At 43.7% G+C, this 20,818-nt stretch overlaps 1 protein-coding gene across 1 annotated transcript in view; it reads left to right on the top strand.

Annotated features, from left to right (window-relative positions):
• The window catches only part of SLC6A11 (solute carrier family 6 member 11), a 91,869-nt gene that overhangs the window by 60,138 nt on the left and 10,913 nt on the right, over positions 1 to 20,818 (top strand). Inside the window, exons 7-8 of the mRNA XM_084214480.1 lie at positions 15,343 to 15,446; positions 20,410 to 20,534. Of these exons, the coding sequence (XP_084070606.1) occupies positions 15,343 to 15,446; positions 20,410 to 20,534 (229 nt within the window). The remainder of the gene's footprint in view (positions 1 to 15,342; positions 15,447 to 20,409; positions 20,535 to 20,818) is intronic.

The raw sequence follows: 20,818 nt of genomic DNA, 5'->3' as shown, positions 1-20,818 counted from the left end.
TTGCACATGTAGAATGGGTTAGGAGATTGTTTATCTGAAAGAATTTAGTAATTAGATTCTAGTAGATATTGTTTCTATTAATTAACCTATCAAGTCCAAGCTGTGTAGATTGTCAGTCTATAGACAGTCACAAGTTTTTCAATAGTTAATAGTAAGTATTCGTTAGTACTCTTAATAATAGAAATATAGTAGAGTATAATGTAATATAAAATAGTTTTAATAAAATGAGTATTCAGCATTCCAAAACCTCAGTTACCAATCATTCCCTGGACCTGAGAGCCTAAATTTCCAACACACATCCAGTCAGGTTCTGAGCTCTCCAAGGGTGCTGACTCCACAAGCTCTCTCAGGGCACCCTGTTCCAGGGTTTTACTACTCTCTCCATAAGTATTTCTTAAATTTAAATGGGATTTGCTGTGTTTCAGTTTGTGCCTCTTGTCCTTCTGTCAGCACCTCTGAGAAGGCACTGATTCCCTGTCCTTTACTCCCTGCCAGGCATTTATTTATACACATTGATTTATACCCAAGAATCCCGAGTTCTCTCCTCTAACCTGTGCACCTCTCTCAGCCTCTCAAACCTTTCACCTTTCTCAAGATGCAGCAGTCCCCCAACCACACCTGCAGCCCTTCCCTGGGCTCCAGAACTCCCTGTTTCTCATGATCCCAGCACTGAATCTGTGATGTTTGGCAGAGGACAGGGATCACCCTCCTCCCTCCTCATCCTCAGCCCAGGAGCTGCTGCTCCTTGCTGCAGGGCACTCATGGTCAGCCAGTCCCCTGGGACCTTCCAGGAGGCTGTTGTGTTGCCCAGAGATTTTTTCCAGCAGTGACTTTCTTAAACCACCATTGCTCAAGTTTCTAAAGAGCTTTTAGTGACAGATTTTTTCCAAAGTGATTTTGAATATAAACCCAGGCTTCCTCCACCTTCAACCACGTGGTTGCTGACCACTTAAAAAAAAACCTTTAGGAACAATAATCTCTCTTGGGGGGAAGTTTATCTTTTTTGTTTGCAGTTTCTAAGCTTTACCAGCAGCTTCTGTGCTGGTTCCAGTTCCAAGTATAGAAGGCACAGAAGGTGCAGGCAGTGCAGAGAGAGGGAGGTGAATTCTGCACTGGTAGTGCTATAGAAACTCCTTTGGTTTCTCCATTCTCAGGATGCAGCAGCCAGTGGCACCCTTCCAGCAGCTGGGCCAGGCTCCAGCCTGGAGGTGCCCACCCAGGGCACTGTGCCAGGCTAGCTGGGAATGGAAATCTGTTCTTGCCCTCCAGGCAGGCCACGCTGCCAAATCCAGCTCTGTTTGCCTTCGGGCTTGGGTTGCTCTTGGTGGCAGCTGGAGCTGGGAGATGTGCTCTGGGGAGGGTTCCTCTGCTTTCCAGGGAGGCAGGAGACAGAGATTTCCTCACCATCACCTGCTGGCTCTGACAGCAGAGGTGTGTGAGCACAAGCTGCAGGCAGGACAAACAGAACTCAGCATCCATGACAGCTTCCCCAACACAGAGGAATTACAGAATCACAGAACCCCCGGGTTGGAAGAGACCCTCAAGTCCATCCCAGCCCCAACAGTTCAACTGAGCCCTGGCCCCCAGTGCCCCATCCAGGCTTTGCTAAACACACCCAGGGATGGGGACTGCACCACCTCCCTGGGCAGCCATTCCAGATCTTTATCATTATTTCTGTAAAAAACCTTTTCCCTGCTCTCCAGCCTGTATTTCCCTTGGTGCAGCTCAGGCTGTGTGCTCTGGTTCTGTCAGTTCCTGCAGACAGAGCCCAGCCCCAGCTGAGCACAAGCACCTTTCAGGAGCTGCACAGTGATAAGGGCACCCCTGAATATCCTTTTCTGCAGGCTGAGCACCCCCAGCTCCCTATGAGGAGCTACTGAGGGAGGGTTTGATCTGATCTGAGAAAGTGGGAATGGAATTTTTACTGCCCCAAACAGCCTTTAGTGCTGGAGCTGCTGCTGTAGAACATGTGAGAACAAACAAACAAGAAAAAAAATGTATAGCCATGAAGGGTGATCCCTCAGGTTTTAGCTTTTTTTTTTTTTCAGATTCTGTGCTGCTTTATTGTGTCTAAGTCTAAGCTCCATAGAATACATTTTCATCCTCAGACATTCCTTCTGATGGAGGAAAAACCCAGTTTTGCTCAGTTTCATTTCTTCCCTACCACCTGCAGCCTCTCAGAAAACTCCAAAGTGCTCGTGCAGCTCCTGAGACCACGTCAAAGGCGTGAAGATGCCAATCTTGTCATTTCTTTGGATCACTTTGGCTCCTCCAGACTCCTCTCTCTAGGAGTTTTCCCCTGCCTCTAAACTGTTCATTCTCATCCTCAGGTTTAGCTTTTATATTTTCACATTCTGTGCTGCTTTAGTGTGTGGGTCTGGGCTTTGTATGAGCTCTGTGCACAGAGCAGGGAGACAAAACAATTCCTGCTCCAGCTGGGCACCAAGGACAAATGAGCCAAATCTCAGCCCAGAGCACAAACCCTGTGGGCTGGAGAGAGAAAAACAAGCAGGGTGGGACTGCAGGGGCTGGAGCTGGGATGGGACAATGAACTGCAAGGTGCAAATGGAGCAGAGCTGATCCCAGGGAGAGACCCCGTGCCCGGCCGGGCATTTTGGGGCCATTTTGGGTCATCTTGGGTGCAGCCCTGGCTGGGCTCTGGTGCTGCCCAGGGTGGATCCATGGAGGAGATCCTTTGGATAAATCCCTGCTTTGTTCTGTGACTCTGCCCAGCCTCTGCTCCAGGGCACATTTTAGGAGAGCTGTTTCCACCAGGGCTGGGCTCGCCCTGGATTGCTGCTGCCTCTCCCATCCTCATCCCAGGAATTAAGCAGAGTTGTCAGAGCTCAGTGCAGGACCCAACCCAGGGAAAAGAAACCTGTATTGTTGGTATGCAAACCCAAACCACTCTCAGCTATCCCTTGACAAAGCTGTCCATTTGAAGAAAGTTCCTTTTATCAGGAGTTATGAGGTGTTTGTTGAAATCACAATTAACTCCTAAGGGATCTTAATAGGAAACTTTTCTGTCTTTGGGACAGTTTATCCAAGGGGACAGTCTCTGGATAAGTTTATTTTCCCCTATTTTCTGGATAAGTTTATTTTCCCCTATTTTCTGGATAAGTTTATTTTTCCCTATTTTCTGGATAAGTTTATTTTCCCCTATTTTCTGGATAAGTTTATTTTCCCCTATTTTCTCCAACTGGCCTAATACCCCACTGCCACCTTCAGGACTCCTTTGGCAGTTTTGTCCTCTGAGGGATTTCTGAGGGGAACAAAGCTCTAATGAACACAGTTAAGTTTAGTGAAACAAACTTTGATTTGCTGCTTAGAAAATTGAAATATATTCCTGCAGGCTGTTTTTTTTATTTAGATGAGTATTTATAGCATACATTTGATTACTCCAACCCAGCTCAATTTTAAGATCTTTATAATGTAGGGGATGAGTTTTTGTTTTTTTAATTTTTACTCTGCATATTGTGTCCTCAAGCCCATCATTTGCCAAATGCTGCACTGGAGTAGTAGAATATATTTATATACTAACTCTTCACATATTTAATTTAGCTTAAGAAATATTTCTGCAAGCAAAAGAAGCTGATAAATCAGACTTTTAGTTGCATTTCTTGTTTCCATAAATTCTAAATCTGCAGAATCCAGCAAGGTAAAATCCAGGCTCCTGGAAATTGATGGGAGAATTTCCTTTGAATTTTGTGACCTAACATAGGCCTACCTGAAATGCAAAAATGCAAAATTTTCAAGCATTCAGTAGTGAGGCAGCAGATTCTTCATTTTCTGAGCACCCATTTTTCTATTTTTTAAATCTGCACAGTGCTAAATGTAAGTTTACCTCACACAGAGACATTTGCACGTGATGAATTATGGAAATAGGTGAAATTTGTAGCTGGAGTAGAACCTTCAGAACTTGAAGTGCTCTGGGATCTTCAGGGCTCACTGAAAATCCCTGGGGATTCCTGAAGAGCAGGAACAACCCCAATGGAGTGGTTTTCATCCCTGATGTAAGAAACAGAGAAAATAGGCTCCTCTGAATGAGGGAAGTGCAGAGTTTTGGGGAAAAAACAGTGCTTTTGATGTGTGACCTTCTGTGGGGGTGCACAGGCTTTGTTCTGCAGGCAGCAGCTCTGTTTTGCCAACAGGAACTGAACCCACTCTGGGAGGACCTTCTGGGGTCAGATATTTATTCAAGGCTTAGGCTGCTTTCAAGAAAAGGAAGAATTTAAGATCAAGCTATCCTCAGCTTCTGTAACTTCATTTCTTTCTGTTTTGAACAGGGGTTTTAGATCCTTTGTTGGGAGTTCTGTTTATAGATAAGTACTCTTCAGAATCCTTCAGAATGACTATTTTTAAAGAAGTTAGATTAAATACCATTTCACCTGATGTTCTATAACCCAAGTACAGCTTTCTCTTCATTTCTGATTGAAGTCTGTGAATAATGATCATAACCAAAACATTTCCTCTTTGCAAATAGTTCAAATATCAGGGCTGGATGCTGCCCTTGGCATCTCCAGTGTTCCTCAGGTCTCAAGGGGGGTGAAAAAACTCAAGAGAGTAAGAGGAGTTAATAAAAAAGCCAGTGGAGGGGGGTTTTTGTCACTGGGATATGACAATTGAGCAGATGTGTAATAAAAGCTGGGTATTTTGAAGTGATCAGCTTGGTGAGAGATGGAACCCCATGAAAACCTAAAAGCCAAACTCACCCCAGAGCCCCCCTTTCTGGTAAATGCCACAAAAATAGAATATCTGAAGAAAAAACACCTTAAAACCATCCTGGTTTGGATTCAGAGCAGGGCAAGAATTACTCAGGGCTGCCTCTCCATCAATGCCTCAGCTGAAGTAAGTGTAAATATTTTGAAACCCCTGTGAGTGCATTCTGGGAGCTGCCAGATCTCTCATCCTGAGAGCACTTGTTGGTATTTTTTTTCAGTAAAGTGGAACTCTAATCAACATCCTCATTTTAAAAATTAGTCGACTGCACTTCCTGCATTTATTTTTTAAAAAATTTGATCATCTTTATTTATCATTTATAGGAAATGACATTAACAGGCTGCCTAAAAGACCTGGTAAATTCTGGTGTCTCTGGGACTGAAAAGATATGAAATATACATGGAAATATATGAAATATGAAAAGAGAAAGAAAGGCAATGGTTATTCTTTGGGCTTTTTCTATACCATCCACACAATGAAAAAATAATTCTTTTATTTCCAAATGCCTGAAATCACTTTATAGAGTGAAAGTGTAGGAGAAGGCAGAACTTTTGATGCTTTTAAGGCAAGAGGGCTTCCCAGCAAACTGGACCATGGGGATGCTCAGCAGTCAGGGATTTTACCCTCCCACAGAGCAGGATGGTTTTCCATACCCAAAACACCCCATAATAATGCAAAGCATCCTCCTGCCCTGAACCTTTGCACTTAAGAGAAATGAAGAAGTGAAGAAAAAGGTGCTTCTCCCAAGAGATATTGGGATTTAATGATACTTGGCCTCTTATTGATACCTTTTAAAAGGAGATTTTGTGATTAATTATCAATACCTTTCTAAAAAATGTTTCCAGCTTGACAGTTCCCAAAGTCAAGCTACCAATTCACTGAAGACAATTTTTGTTTCCCATCACTCAGACACAAAATTGTTCCAGATACCTTTTTCCCTCCCAAAATCATGTTATCATAAGGATAGAAATGTTTTTATGTGAATAATATCTCTGGGATATTCTGTGTACTTTATACTGACGGGTATCTCCTTCCACACGCTCCAGAACTAAATGAATGGAAAACTGATATTTATTTCAAGGGATTTGAATCCTGCCCTCAGAAAATGCTGGCAGGGAAGTGAATTCAAAGCCTCTGGATTTCTCTGTCTCCTGTTGTGCCAGGCTGAGTGAGGTAACTTTGAGGATGGAAATGAATCAAAGAGAACCCCAGGCTCAGGAGAGTGAAAGTGGAAATCAAAGGCACTTTCAGACCCTGCTCTGGGTTTGTTCTGCCCTTCCCACAGGCACTCACTCATCCCTGCTCCCTGGAGGGAGCATTCCAGCCCCTCTGTGCTCAGCCAGCACTCTGCACTGGACAGGGACCTTTGGATAAAGTTAATTTCTTTTTTTCACCTAGGTACAATCACAGAGTGGTTTGGGTTGGAAAGGATCTTACAGATCATCCAGTGCCATCCCCTGTCGTGGACAGCACACCTTCCACTGTCCCAGGGTGCTCCAAATCTCCATCCAGCCTGGCCTTGGGCACTTCAGGGATCCAGGGGCAGCCACAGCTGCTTTGGGAACCTTTAGAGGATTTTCTGCCCCCTCCTCTCTGTGAGCACCTGCAGTAATTCCATATCCTCTGAACAGAGAGACACATGGTTCTCCCAGGAGAATCCTGGGAAGCTGTGTAGGGGCTGTAAGAAACTCAGAGGAGAGAATTCAAACAATTATTCTCTCTCTATCTGTATATCATATCTGTAACCACTGTTTATAGATATGGTTCTCCAGAGTGTGCAGTTCATAATTATAGCATGAGAGAAAATTGCTGAAGGCCAATCAGGTCTTAGGCCCACCATAATTTCTGGAAGAACTGTAAATTTCTGATCATAAGGGGTCTTTTCACACCTTCTGATGATGGTGATGATGATGTATCACCTCTAACTGTCCCTGATACCCTTTCAGTGATAAAAACCCTCATGATTTCCTCAGGGGGGTATGTCACCGACATGTTTTATGAAAAATCCTTTCCTTAGGATTTTTCCTCCTGAGGAGCTGAGAGGCCTCAGGAACAAAATATGAACAATGATTGTCTGCTGCTGTGGGATGCAGCAGGTGGGTCTGGGATTGATCTGGTGTGGTTGTTTCTAATTAATGGCCAAGCACAGTCCAGCTGTCTCAGATTCTTTTAGTCAGTCTGAACCTTTGTTATTCATTCCTTTTCTATTCTTAGCCAGCCTTGTGATGAAATCCTTCCTTCTATTCTTTTAGTATAGTTTTTAACATAATATATACCATAACATAATAAACCAAGCCTTCTGAATGTGGAGTCAACTTTCTCATCTCTTCCCTCACCCTGTGACCTCTGTGATCACCATCACAGGGGTACAACTGCCCCTTGTGCCTGCTCCTCCTGGAATCACACCAAGGCACCCGAGAGACCCCTAAATTTTGGATTGAATAGGAATATTTTACTCATGAAAGAAAATAATTGCTCCTGTGAGTCCCTGAAGGATCCTCAAAGCCTGCTTTGCTCCAGCACTCCATTTTCCAAATTGGATGCTGCCACAGGAACATGCAACTGGTGTGGCTCCAGTATGGAGGAAGGAGCTGTCCCATTTTAACTGGGTGGCACTTGGCTGACAACACCCCCCGGGAAATTAGCATTTCAATACCTGTAAATGATCCCAGCTATAGCGCTGGCCTCCAAAGGCAGCGATGAATAAACAAAACTCGAGTATTTAGGTCCTTCTCCTCCCGAGTTTCCATTCTCCCAATGAATTTACTGTATTCAGCCCTCTGGAAGTGACATTAGCAGAAGGTAGCAGAGAGACTGCCTAGCAACCCACAGAAACCCCAAAGAGAGGTGGAAAGGAAGTGATTTTCATGTAATTATTCACCCCTACAAAAGCTGCTGTCAGGTAGACACTAGAAACATAGCTGTTTTATTCTTCCCCTAACCTACTTTGAATCTTTTGAGAATCACTACCATTAAAGAGAGGGAAAAAGAGCTTAATTCAGCCATTTTCTGCCTGGCCGTTTAAGTGCTGTTTTCCTGCTCTAATGAAGGCTCTGCTTTCAGAAGCTGCGTTGTTTAGAAAGCCCTGGGTAGTAAACTTCAGCCACAAACTCACTCCTGCATCCAAAACTCACCATTTCTGTTGCTGCTTCCCCACAATGCACAGCTCATATTTTGTTTGGGTTTAATTCCCCATTTAATGGCATTTCCCACTGAGTTGGGAGAGAAAAATTAATTTATTTTTTTTTTCCAAGAAGGCATTTGGGGACAGGGGGCAGGGGCTAAAGAGCTCAATTTATTTTAGGTAACGTGGTTGGTGCCAGGCTGCTTGGATCCAGTGGGGTTTTTTGCCTTTATTTTCTTCAGCCAGGCACCCCAGCTTTGCCCTCAGCCACAACTCCTTGGAGCTGAGGCTGCTTGGAGATAACTGAGGGATATTTTTGTGCTGTTCTTGCCATCTGGAGGAGCCTGGAGGAGCTGAGCTTCACTTGGCCAACATCACACCAAACTTGTGCACGGATGGATGGCTGTCACAATGCTGCCACTTCCAGCAGCCCCAGGCACATCCTCAGTGGATAGTCTGATTTATCTCCTCATTTTTCCACATTCACACTCCTAGCAGAGGTTCAATAAATGCAGAGAGGATAAGAGATGTTGAAAGCTGTCTTTTAAAGGGCTGTATCCATTGGAAAATAAATATATCAGAAGTCAGTTTTAGCAGAGATTGTTGAGGCAGCAACATCCAGAGTTGTTTGTGATGAAAAGCATCCTAAAAATTCTCAGGGCTTTCACCTGTGTCTGTAGCTAAAGTAATATTCTGCTTTGGAATTGTATTATAACAGTCTCTTTTACTCACTGGGGGTTTCAAGGGTCTAGTTCCATTATTTTCATACTCAGCAAAAAGGTTTTCATTGCAACCCCAGGGATTAACTGGCTTAATTTTATGAAATAACTTCTTTTGTCTGATTTTTTAATACACAAAATGTCTCTTAAATTAACTCTGTTCAGAAGATTTGTAGTCTTTTTCTTTAATTAAACATATACCAAGACTACTTTATAGTCAAATTTCCATATTTGACAATTTTTTCGTGAAATATGATAAACTATACAGGTACAACAACTGTGTTGACAATGTGGGAAAAGATAATCAATTTTATTTTTTCCTGTTTGATTTTGGCTGCAGGATTGATAGGAATGAGATACAATCAGTCTGCTGCTAGTCAGGGAACAGGGGATGCATGCAAGGAGTGGATTTATTCCCTTTGAATGCCTGCATCCCCCAAGTGTTTGGGTTGTTTTGTGAATAGAACAGAACCTTGACCTCTGCATTCTGAATTTTGGCAGCTGCACAGCCCAGACACTCAGCTGATTTCTGTGTTCACTGCTATTTAAGAAAAAATTTCTCTTGATTGCAGGAGAGTGACTGGAGAGTAAATGCAAAGTGGTTGGTTTTATTTTCCTGCCTCTGCACGGGGATTGGGATTGCTGGCAGTGAATTGTGGTTTGTTCTTTGTGCAGAATTCCCGCTCAGCTGGGCAGATGTGATACCTCAGCCTCTCCTCCATCCCTTCCACACAGCACTCTGCACTGAAAACACCCCAATGCATCTCTGCCTGCCTTCCTGGGGCTCTCATGGGAATATATAACATTTCTCAGCCTGAGGAACAAGGGAAGTGTTAAAGGAAGCAGCCAGGTGTGGATCTGCTGCCTCCCTCCCCGTGTGTGCAGCTCCCTCTCTCCCCCCTGCTGCCACAGCAGGCCCAACAGAGGAGGCTGTGATGTGTTCTTTATAATGAAAAAGCCAGAAAAAAAATCATTTTATTGGAATATAAGAATATTGGAATATAAGAAGAGAGGTAAAATGCTCAGTCCTCCACTGCTCTCTCACTGCTATCTCATTTTAGCATTATTCCTGGAATATATTTATATATATACATAAAGATGGGACTTGCAGCAGAGGAGTGAAATAAAATGCAATTTAGGGAATGGTTCTTTTCATTGCACATTACAGCAGAATGACTCTAAATTCCCTGGTGTCACCAAAAGTTCAGCTTGGGGATAAAATTGTCCTTTATTGGAGAGACCTGGGAGGTAGGACTGGAAAAGGGAATGTTGTAAATAGGAACTATTAAAGCTCACTGTGTGTGCAACTTCAGCAAGGTCAGAACACCCTGGTGGGATCAGTTTCTCCATGTGAGTGAAGCCTGAATTTTTGGGGAGGCTCTCAGCAGGAGCTGCCCATGTTTCCTGTGGGTGAAAACAGAATTCCCCCTGGATTTGATTCCTAGCTCCTCGCTGTCAGGAGCAGCTCCAACGATGGACAAGAACTTCCCAGCATGCTGGAGATGAAAGCACAGGGTGGAATTGGGGCTTTGTCTTCTTCCCAAAGCTATCACAAACTGCATTTTTTATCCTATTTTTTTTTTTTTTTTAGCATTTAGTTTGGGGGTTTCCTATAGTTTATGTCAGGAATTGTTCTGAGCTCTTCCAGCAGTGCTTGGAGCTGAACCTCTCCCACCTCATTCCACAGGAGGGGAAGGAAGCCTTTGTTAGGGAGAGGTCTGGCAGCTACTTTTGCTTTGAAATGCTTTGATTCTGCAAAAGATTTTGTTAGTGCTCTTAATTAAACCTGTTGCTAATTGTCCTGTGTCTGCTGGGGTCACTCTTCAAGTGCAGGTGTTACCTCAAGGTCAAGCCTTCACATTTTGATGGGTTCCTTCACTCCTGTCATACCTAAACAAACCCATCTGGCAACAGGTTATTTTATTCAGGCATTTTTGATAAAATTCTGCAGTTATTCTGTGCCCTAACCTTGAAATTTCATTTATTATCTCCTGACAGCCACGGCTTTATTTTTAAAATTCTCATTTGAGACTGAAGGCAAACTGCTTTTTAAAATACAAACACGGCTGAGGTTCATCAAAAAGTAATGAATAATTTAAATTAAAAGAAAACCTGGAGTGATTGCTTGTTCTCTGATAACAAAATGGGAAATAAATGACTGTCAACATTTGGAACATCATGTTTTAAAGAGCAAGCACAAGTTTTAACTGGTCTGTGAGCTCTCTCATATTCTCAGGCAGTGCTTCATGATGGGATTGTCATTTACACTCTGGAATTAAGGATGCTTTCAGATTTGGTGTTCAACCTCACTGTTAACAATGAGAGAAAAAAAAAAAAGGGGATATTTATGCAGATCCCAGCCAGTGCTTGGGCTTCAATGGGAAATTAATATCTTTGATTTTGACAGGAATTGTCAAGGGAGCAAGCAGAGCTGTGTGGGCTGTAGGAAAGGCCAGGCACAGACAGAAAACCAATCAATATATTGATTTTATTGACTGGGAGAACCCTCCTGCTGTTCCATTGTTGTTCCTGTTTATATGGAGACCCTTGGAAATGGAATTCCACAGAAACCTGGGAGATGGAATTGAGAATGCTGCCAAAAGAGAAGGGGGGATGTGTGTGCTGCTTGACCCCCACGAGAGAAGCTGCACATCAGCCCCTGGGCTGTCCAATGAACCTTCTCAGGTGACAACAGAATATTTGTTCTTTTTTTAAAAAGCCCTGCCTGTCTTTTGGGAGGATCAGACTGAAAAGAGCTGCCTGATTTTCCCATGTTGCCCAGGCATGGAACAATTTTTACACAATTTTATTTTTAAAAAAAAAATTGTTGAGTTATTCAGTGTTTGTCATGGAGGAAGTGCCAGGTAAAGTCAGAATGTCCTGGGAGATGCTTCCTGCATCCACAGAGAGATTTCGTAACAGCTGCACTGTAGCTTGTTCAAAATATATCCAGAGAGCACAGAAAGCAAAGGGAAAGTACAAAGTTAGAGAAACCCCTGGAATTTGAGATATTGTGTTTTTTATTCCATGATTTTGGGGTTTTTCCAAAAGAAATTACAATTCCATGGATTGTTTTTTATGCCACCTGAAGGAATTGCTTTTTATTCCATAATTTTGTGGTTTTTCCAAAAGAAATTACAATTCCATGAATTGTTTTTTATGCCACCTGAAGGAATTGCTTTTTATTCCATGCAGGATGGAAATAATCAACATCAACACCTCCCAGGTCGTCCCTGAGGTCTCTGCTTTGCTCAGGCACTGAGCTCAGCTCAGGACAGTTATGCAACATTTTGTTTTATCCCTCTCACCCCTTGCTTGGCCCTCTAAATTCACTGCATAAGGTTTGATCATCACAAAAAATCTGGCTCAGCCTTGCAAAGGGACTTATTTCTGCACTGGCCATGTGCTTCAGACACCTCATTTATTTTATTTTCAGTGTGTGGCATGACCCCATCTTACTGACAGAAAGACTAAAATGAGGGGCTGTCACTCTTCTGAGGATTTTCAGTTTGGTTTGTTAAACTGTGGGGTTTTTTAGTGGTTCAAGAAATGACTTTAATTCACTTTATCTGCAGCAATAACTTTCTCCTTTGCTTTGGACGCCCATTAGGGGACAGCCAAGTCAAGGAGCACGTGAGAAAAGGTTGCTTGAAGTGATTTATGGATATAACATCCCATAGAAACTTTATGGCAGGGACATGAAAAGAACCTAATTCTCCAGAGCAGGGCCCTGTTGTCTGCACTACAGCACATCCCCCTGCTTTCTTCCTCCTCCTGCTTTCATTGCAGGAGCTACAAAGGAGGCAGGGCATCCTCCAGACAGCAGCATCCTGTGTTTGGCCAGCTCAATTCATCTCCCTGGGCACAGAAAACACCCATGGAAATGGAGATTGTGTCCTAGACCTGCCACAAGAAGGCCAAATTGAGGTTACCCACACAGACTTAAAAATGGGGGCGTTGCCAGACTCGAGAGTTGGATGTTGCAAAGCAGTGCTTTCCATTTTTAGTAGAAAATGCTCCTGTTGATTGTTTTGTAAGGTCCTGTCCTTTGAAATTGCGATTTTTCAAATATTAGGGTGAGTTATCAACCTTTTTGAGCTTTAATTTTAATCTTGTTTGGGCATGAATACTTTTAATATGAGTTGAATAAAGCTAAAAAAGTTATTGACTTCCTTTAAGGTAGGAGCTGATAGAAATGAGAAAACAGCTGCAATCCCAAGTTTGTGAGTGCTAAATTGAATTTATTATCACTGACCTAAGGGTTTTCAAGGCCCAAATTTCATGAAGCACCCACAGGGTGTTGTTTTCTGGTGTTCTCAGGTCCTTTCCTCATGGCAGACAAGTATTGAGCTGTGTCACCTTTCAGACAAAAGTCCTCTTTGGTCCCAGCTGCTGCCCCAGGTCCTCCTCTGTGTCCCTGCCCTTCAGGATGTCCTTGCTCTGCATGGAAAGGGGAACAGCTCCTGGTTCAAGGCAGACTCAGCACTCTCAGAAATATCCCACAATGGTTTTGTGGCTGTAAACTGGCTGGGTGGCACCTGGATTTGGGATTGGTGTCTACAGGAGCCCATCAAGCTGGAATGAGAACAACTTCCCTTTGGGCATGAGCAAACTGGGGTGACACAGGCTAATGAACAATCAGACTAATGAGCAATCAGACTAATGAACAATTTGAGACCTCACCAAATCCTCCTGCCACCACCTGAGTGCTGCAGTCTGAGGCTAAATGTCAGATGGTCCCTGGCTGCTGGGGAAGGAGATGGAGAACTGATCTGAAATGTCATTTTCAGAGCTTGAAAGTGTTGGTGTGTCTGGCACTTTACACCAGGGTTACTCCAGCTCTCGTGGTTTTTCAGCCACAGAAAATCTACCTGTGGTTTCTAAATGAATGTTCCTGTTTGCCACTTTGCTGATCACTTCTTGCCATTTCAGAAACCTGAAAGAATTAAATGGCACTCGTCCCCTGAGCACACCACCCAAAAGAAGCTGTACAGATTGTATCATTCCATTCAGCAAAAAGAATTGCTTCTCCATTCCTATCTAAATATCAGCCCTAAATTCTGAGGGAATTTCTAGACTGATAGAGTGCAACAAAACCTCTCTTCACTCTGATTCCAGTTTTAGAGAATATGTGACTGTTTCCTTGCAGAAGAGGTGTTTGCCACTTTTTAGGCTGACTCCCTGTGGAATGTGATGGCCTTTTTTTTTTTTCTCCTTTGAAGGAAGGAGCATCACTTGTGGCCAGAGTTTGATCTGCTTTTCTCTCTGGGCACAGGGGCTCCAGAAGGATAAGGGAAGGGAAGGGAAGGGAAGGGAAGGGAAGGGAAGGGAAGGGAAGGGAAGGGAAGGGAAGGGAAGGGAAGGGAAGGGAAGGGAAGGGAAGGGAAGGGAAGGGAAGGATCCATGTGCTGATCCAGTTTCCCAGCTTTTGTCTGGGCCCCAGCAGAAGGAGCATTTTCAGCTGACCCACACTCCTCACAGCTTTTTGGGAGCTTCCAGTCCTGTTAAAGAGCCTGTCTGTCAAAAGGCTCTCTGTGTGCAGCTTTTCCTGGTGAAGCTCTGGGATGTAACCAGCTGTGTCTTATTCAGGGTGACAGCAACGAAACCCTTTAAGCCTCTGATGTAAATCAAATGTGATCTTAATGTTATTTCTAAACAGAAACACTCAACAGCTCCAGAGAGCAAGGTCTCACTTGATCAGCTGTAAGACAAACACATCCCCTTTGTGTGCTGAGGAGGATTTGATGGCTGTTATTAGTGCTGAAATCATTGCTGTGCTCCCTCTTCCCTGGCTCCAATTTCAGCAGGGAATGGCTGCACAGCCACTGCCTCTGAGCATCACTCAGGGTTTGGTGTTTCGGTTCTCTGCTGGAACAAAGGACTTAAAGAGATCATTTATCCCAGGAAAACAGGAGCAGGATTTTATTGGATGGGTTTGGGTTCTCCATATCTCCATATCCAGGACTTCAAGGGGCACCTTCAGCTCCAGTGGGGACACACCCACACTGGTCAGGTGAAATAAATGGCTTTGTTGCAGTGCTTTTAAAGTAAAATGAGCCTGCTCATTAATGTTGTGAGGTTGCTCTGAGGAGAAGAATCTCACTGTGGCAATTCACACTTCCTTTTGTCTGATTTAAAATTGTTTGCATCACTTTAGGATACAAATGTTCCCACAATGGCATTACAAAGCTGCTGACTCATTAAGCTCAACAGATCTGTTAGTTGTTGATTGTACAGTGACCAGAACTGTAACTTTGTTCCTGTTGGATCATTAAATTTTGCTGAAAACATCCTTTCCCTGGATAAGTTATCCCTTCTTTCCCCAGCTTAATTGATGTATTATCTGTATTTATGTATCATCTTATTATGTATTTATGTGCTACAGGAATAGCACATTTTGTCTTTAGAGCATTTGTTCACGCTACATTTTTAAATTTGAATAAATAACTTTCCAATGGGAGGGAGATAAATGCAGGTGATTGTATTTAGGCTGCAATTACTAAAACTATCTAAAAGCAATTAATGAATGTAATGGGTGAGGTCCTTCTCTAGGAATTCTGTCTCACTTTCCACTTTAGGCTGAGCCTGTAAAGACCATCTGGGATGGGGAGGGGAATTTCCCTCTCAGCACATTATTTTGTTTAAGGTTATGATTTGTAAAAGCTTTGCCAGACCCTGTTAACCTGCAGAGCCACATTTTGCAGGTTTGCAGCCCCACATTTGGCAGCAGGCTGGTTTCTCCTGGCTGCTCTCTGAAGCTCTCCCTCTCTCTGTCTCCAGGTGTGGGTGGATGCTGGCACACAGATCTTTTTCTCCTACGCCATCTGCTTGGGGTGCCTGACAGCCCTGGGGAGTTACAACAACTACAACAACAACTGCTACAGGTAACACCCTCCAGCCTGCAGATCTGCTCTTGGGGTGGCATCTGGAATCACTTCCCCTCCCCTTTTTCCATGGATAACCATAAGCACACACAGGTGGTTGTGTAGGACAGAGATCTGTAATGTTTCCTGGAACTGCTCCAGAGGAACTCTGCTCTAAAATGTGGTGTTTTCATCCCTTTTGATCAAATCTGAGCCTTCCACAACCCCCCTCAGTACACACAGAGATGGAAATTTCCTGTAAAATGCAGGATTTCAGACAGCTATCATTGAATGGGTGTGCATTACTTCAGCTGCTCTTTGAAAAGTACTACCAGAAATTGGCATTAAAAATCACCTCAGTTTGGTCCATGCTCTGAATGCCACTTTTCCCCATTTTTTGGGAAGTTTGCAGTCCCCAACCCAGAGGGAATGAGGGGCATGTCATGGCTTATCTCTGCATTCCCAAGGAGAGAAGTGCCAATGACTTCAGGAGGTTTTCATCTCTCCTGAGTCAATGCCCAAAGGATTGATCTGCACAAAATCCCTGTTCCACATTTCTGGCATGAACAGCAATATGAGCACTGGTCTTTTCTCCTGGAATTCTGAATTAGTTCTCCTAAAATTCCTACAAGGACAGTTTGGTTGTAGTGACTCCATTGAGATCTCCAGACAGAGATTTAAAATTTCATTTTTCTGTAAAGGAAATGACATAGTCCAAAAGTGAAAGAATCCTAAACAAACCACCCCCAAACCTCCAAATTTATTTAAATTCTAAATTAAAGTTTTACTTGGAGACCTCAGGAGGCAGTTTTAGGAAATGTTCCTTCTTCCCATGTCTTAGCAAGACAAAATATTTTGCTGCAGAAAGTGGTGTGAGTCCCCTAACACCTCCAGAGCTGCTGCTAATGAACCTTTCCCCTAATTACCACAAGCTTTAGCAAACACACCACTCCTATCTTATTCAGTTTATTTATAATTCCTCCCAGTTGTATCCCAGCTAGAACTGTCAGTGCCTCAAGGAGTGCAGGAATTTCCTGAGGTTTTGGGTTTTTCTAACAAAAAGCAGGAGTTTGGATTTAGGGAATTTTCTTTTCTTCTCTCTGACCCTGGGGCTCAGCTGGGAAAACTCTGCTCTGAAGCTCCAGAGCAGGATGCTGCAGCCAAACACCTTTTACTCCATCCAGGCTCCACAATTCCCCTCACAAAACATTTCCCAAATTTCCCAGCTAGGAAATAGATGTTCATGTGTTCTGACATGTGATTTTTAATGAGTCTGAGGGAAGGGGGAGGACAGCAGTGAAGAGCAGAATGTGGCCAAGCTGAGCAGGGCAGGACATAAACAGAACTCTGATGTGAGAATCACAATTTTGTATTCTAACCAGCATTTTAAAATAATAAAATCAAGCTGGGCTTTTTTTCTCCTGCAATTCCCACAGTCTGATTGTAATATCATCGTTTTCTGCTCTTTTTTACTCCATTTACTTCCCTTCCCTAAGGAAAATAATGGCAAGAGGTATTTCAGTGGGAAATGAGAAAGTCTGAACTGCATGTGGGCCTTGTGAATTTAAAGATTTTAATTTAAAGAATTTAAAGATTTAGACCTGATTTAATTCATTCATGTGGTTAATGAATTGCAAAAGTGTCTTTGAATGGGAAAGGAATTTTTATCATCCTTTCCTATCTTTCAATGAAAAACATAAAAACTGCTCCTCCCTGGGTGTCCCAGGGTTTGGATTCCAAGTGACTCCTCTGAGAAGGTGAAACCCTGGCAGGGATCACAGACATGTACTGATATTTCCTCTGGATCCATCTCAGAATCCCAAATCCATTCCCAGCTACAAGTCCAGGGTCAGCTCCCCTGTTCCCACTGTGGAGCAGGAGATAAAGGAGTGATTTCACTCATGGACAGGAGATAAAGGAGTGATTTCACTCATGGACAGGAGATAAAGGAGTGATTTCACACGTGGACAAAACTTTGAAGACCTGAAGATTTGTCCTTTGTCAAGTTTCTAGTCTAGGAGGAAAAGAGAAATGGGAATTTCTCAATTGGGTCTTGAGGAATCCATAAAGGCAAGGAAGGGGCTGGAGGGATGCCAGGGGCTCTGTGAGCTGGGAGAAGCTCCTTAGGAAGGCAGGATGAATTTTCAGAAGTGTCCTGGCTGTCAGGCAGGGAGAGGAGAAGTGATGCACATCTTGAATTATTCAGGTGATTGGCAGGAGTTTAATTTGGAAGAATGTGAAGTTTTCATAAAAATTTGAAGTTTTCCTTTCACTTGAAATCAGTCTGGGCTTCAGTCAGGCTCTGATGTCCTCCTGCCAAGGGTGCACATAAAAAATTCATGTTGCCCTTCCCATGGTTCCTGAGCATTTGTGTTTTAAAACTCATTGGTTTCACAATCAATGGATCCAGATCCTCCTTCTGGTTTTTCTCTTCATAGCAGAAAAAGCCCCCTGCACTACAGGGTGTTTCTGCCTGTGGGATAAAAACCAGGAGCTGAGGGGTTGGTAGAACTCCTGTAAAGCCAAGGGAAGGGAAACTGAAGGTTATATTTTTGTGAGGGTCCCCAGAGAAGCTGTGTTCAGTGTGTGACTGCCTCCCTGGGATGAAACCATTCAGCTGGGGTGGTGTTATCTGAAATCAAGGGGAACTCACTGGCTGGATGGGATGAAAATCCCCTTTTTCCCCATTTCCACTGCTGTAGTTTGCCAGAGTCCCCTGACAGAGGAGATCCCTGGGATCCTCTTGTTCTCTGGGGCTGTCCAACTGGGCTCTGCCCCACTTTTGGGGCTGATGCCCTGTGAGGGCTGCCCTGGAACAGAGGCTGGGCAGAGCTAAAGAATAAAGCAGGGATTTATCCAAAGCATCTCCTCCATGGATCCACCCTGGGCAGCAGCAGAGCCCAGCCAGGGCTGCACCCAAGATCACCCAAAATGGCCCCAAAATGCCCGGCCGGGCACGGGGTCTCTCCCTGGGATCAGCTCTGCTCCATTTGCACCTTGCAGTTCATTGTCCCATCCCAGCTTCAGCCCCTGCAGTCCCACCCTGCTTGTTTTTCTCTCTCCAGCCCACGGGGTTTGTGATCCTGACCTGAGATTTGGCTCATCTGTCCTTGGTGCCCAGCTGGAGCAGGAATTGTTTTGTCTCCCTGCTCTGTGCACAGAGCTCACCATCCCATAATATGAACCCAGACCCACACACTGAAGCAGCACAGAATGTGAAAATAGAAAAGCCAAACCTGAGGCATCACTGCCAGGGGCTTCAGCCTTTATCTCCCACTCAGAGCCAGCAGCTCTCCAATAGCCTGTGCCACAGCATTCCTCAGAAGGAAATATCTTGTTCACACTGCATTTGAAGCAGGGAATTATCTAAAGCAAATCTTATCTGAAGAAAACAGCCCGTGCCCAGTGGAGGCATCGTCTGGCTGCATCCCCCCAAAGCAGGAGCTCTCTTTTCCCCCCAGAGGATTATAAAATTCATCTTTCTGACCTCTCTTATCAACAGGGCTTCATCACACTCAGTTTCAATTTCTTGGTGTTGAACTCACCAGTTCCCGAGATGAGAGAGGTGGGATGAGAGTCCCTCCAGAGCTCTCCAGAGCTGAAATTCACTGAGAAGGTCAGGAAGGGGCTGATTTTTCTTTTTTTTTTTTTTTGTACCTCTGCTAAGCACAACTGCCTCTGTGCTCCTCAGTCCTTTTTTTTGGATTGCTGTTTTGCTCTAAGACATCCAAAGTGTAGAACTGGCCCAGCTGGGCATAACTACAGGGAGAATTTCACATGAAAAGCAAATAAATAAAGGTTAGAATTATACTTGGAGGTTAGAATTATACAAGTTTGGAGGGAATAATTGCAATGACTTGGAAGTAGGAATTGTCTCTGATTCTCAACAGCAAATCTGTGACAAAGATGGGATCCTTTGAATTATGAATTATTGAGGCTGTGAATTAGAAATCTGCTGGATTTTACAGGGTCCTTTCTTCTTATTGACAACTTACACAAAAATTTGCCTCAGAGCCACACTGGGATGGGGATAAAACAGATTAAGGGATGGGCTCAATACAGCTCCAGGCTTCCTTGTGTTTCAGTGGGTTAGAACCCTGATTTACCTCAGACATCCAGGGTAGATTGTCACTTTCTCAAGCACACTGCTGTCTCTGCAGACAGTCTCCAAGGAGGGACTGTCAGCATCAATCACCTGTCACACCTGGAGAGCTGTCAGAGCAGCAGGAACAATGAGATTTCCCTGGGCTCTGGGGGAAATCACACCTTCCTGCTGGAGGATCTTCCCTTTCTGTAAAGTGATTTACTCTGGTGATGATTCCAGCCTGGACAAAGAAATCCTTTTTTTCCTTGGCTTGTCCTTGTCGTGGTTTGAAGTGTGGGATGTGTCTGAGACATCTCTGGCCCTGCACTGCCTTTGCCTCTTTTTAGACAGCTTTGTAGGCATGCACACACTTCCAGGTTACAGTACTCTTCATTTCTTAAATATGTCTAGAACCCAAGCTGCATGGATGTATTTTGCCAATATATTGCATGCATATATTTTCCCAATGCTCTTTAACAGGGATAGAAGGAGCTAAGATCTGACCACAGGGGGTTTTTTTAACCCCCAGCAAACAAACATTACCATTTAATAGTTTATTAATGAGTTCATACCCTCTGGAATCTATGAGTATAATTATTATGGAGAAATTGTTCTTAGCAATTATTACATGGTTGACATGTTTTTTTAAAGATTTTACTGGAAAACAGCAAGTGACTTGCAACAAATCAACTCCAGCTGTTAAAACACAAGCAAGGATATTCTGCTGGTGTCCTCCTGCACCTGCTGATTCCTGGTTGCCCTCAGGAATAATCTGAGTTGGGACCTGACTGTTAATGAACAACTTATTTCCATTCCTGCAGCCCAGGGTTTCTGGCTCAGAGGATGGAAGAAACCCCAGCTCTGGAGATCAACTGCAGTGTTTTTTATTTATATTTTCAGAGACTGCATCATGCTCTGCTGCTTGAACAGTGGCACAAGCTTTGTTGCTGGTTTTGCTATCTTTTCAGTTCTTGGATTTATGGCTTATGAACAAGGCGTGCCCATTGCAGAAGTTGCAGAATCAGGTGAGTTCCAAAAGCAGATTTCTGAATTAACAAGAAATGCCCAGAGGCTGAGGGCAGAGTTCACAGTCTGTGCCATGGCCTGTGGATGAGATGACTCAATGGAATAACTGCTGCAGGAAGAGTTCTGAACTATTCCTGTGGCCATACATTTGTGTGTGAGAAAGATGAATGTTGCTGTGCATAGAACCTGATTCATGAATTCAGGGAGTCACAAATTACACAAACTTTCTCCAGCTGAGCACCAGAATGTTGTTTAGCAGAGATGAACTCAGTTGTGAGTGTTA

Source organism: Fringilla coelebs, assembly GCF_963513975.1.
Source record: "Fringilla coelebs genome assembly, chromosome: 13".
Classification (NCBI taxonomy): domain Eukaryota; kingdom Metazoa; phylum Chordata; class Aves; order Passeriformes; family Fringillidae; genus Fringilla; species Fringilla coelebs.
Note: the sequence above shows the minus strand (reverse complement) of the source record. Positions and strands in the feature narration are given on the sequence as shown.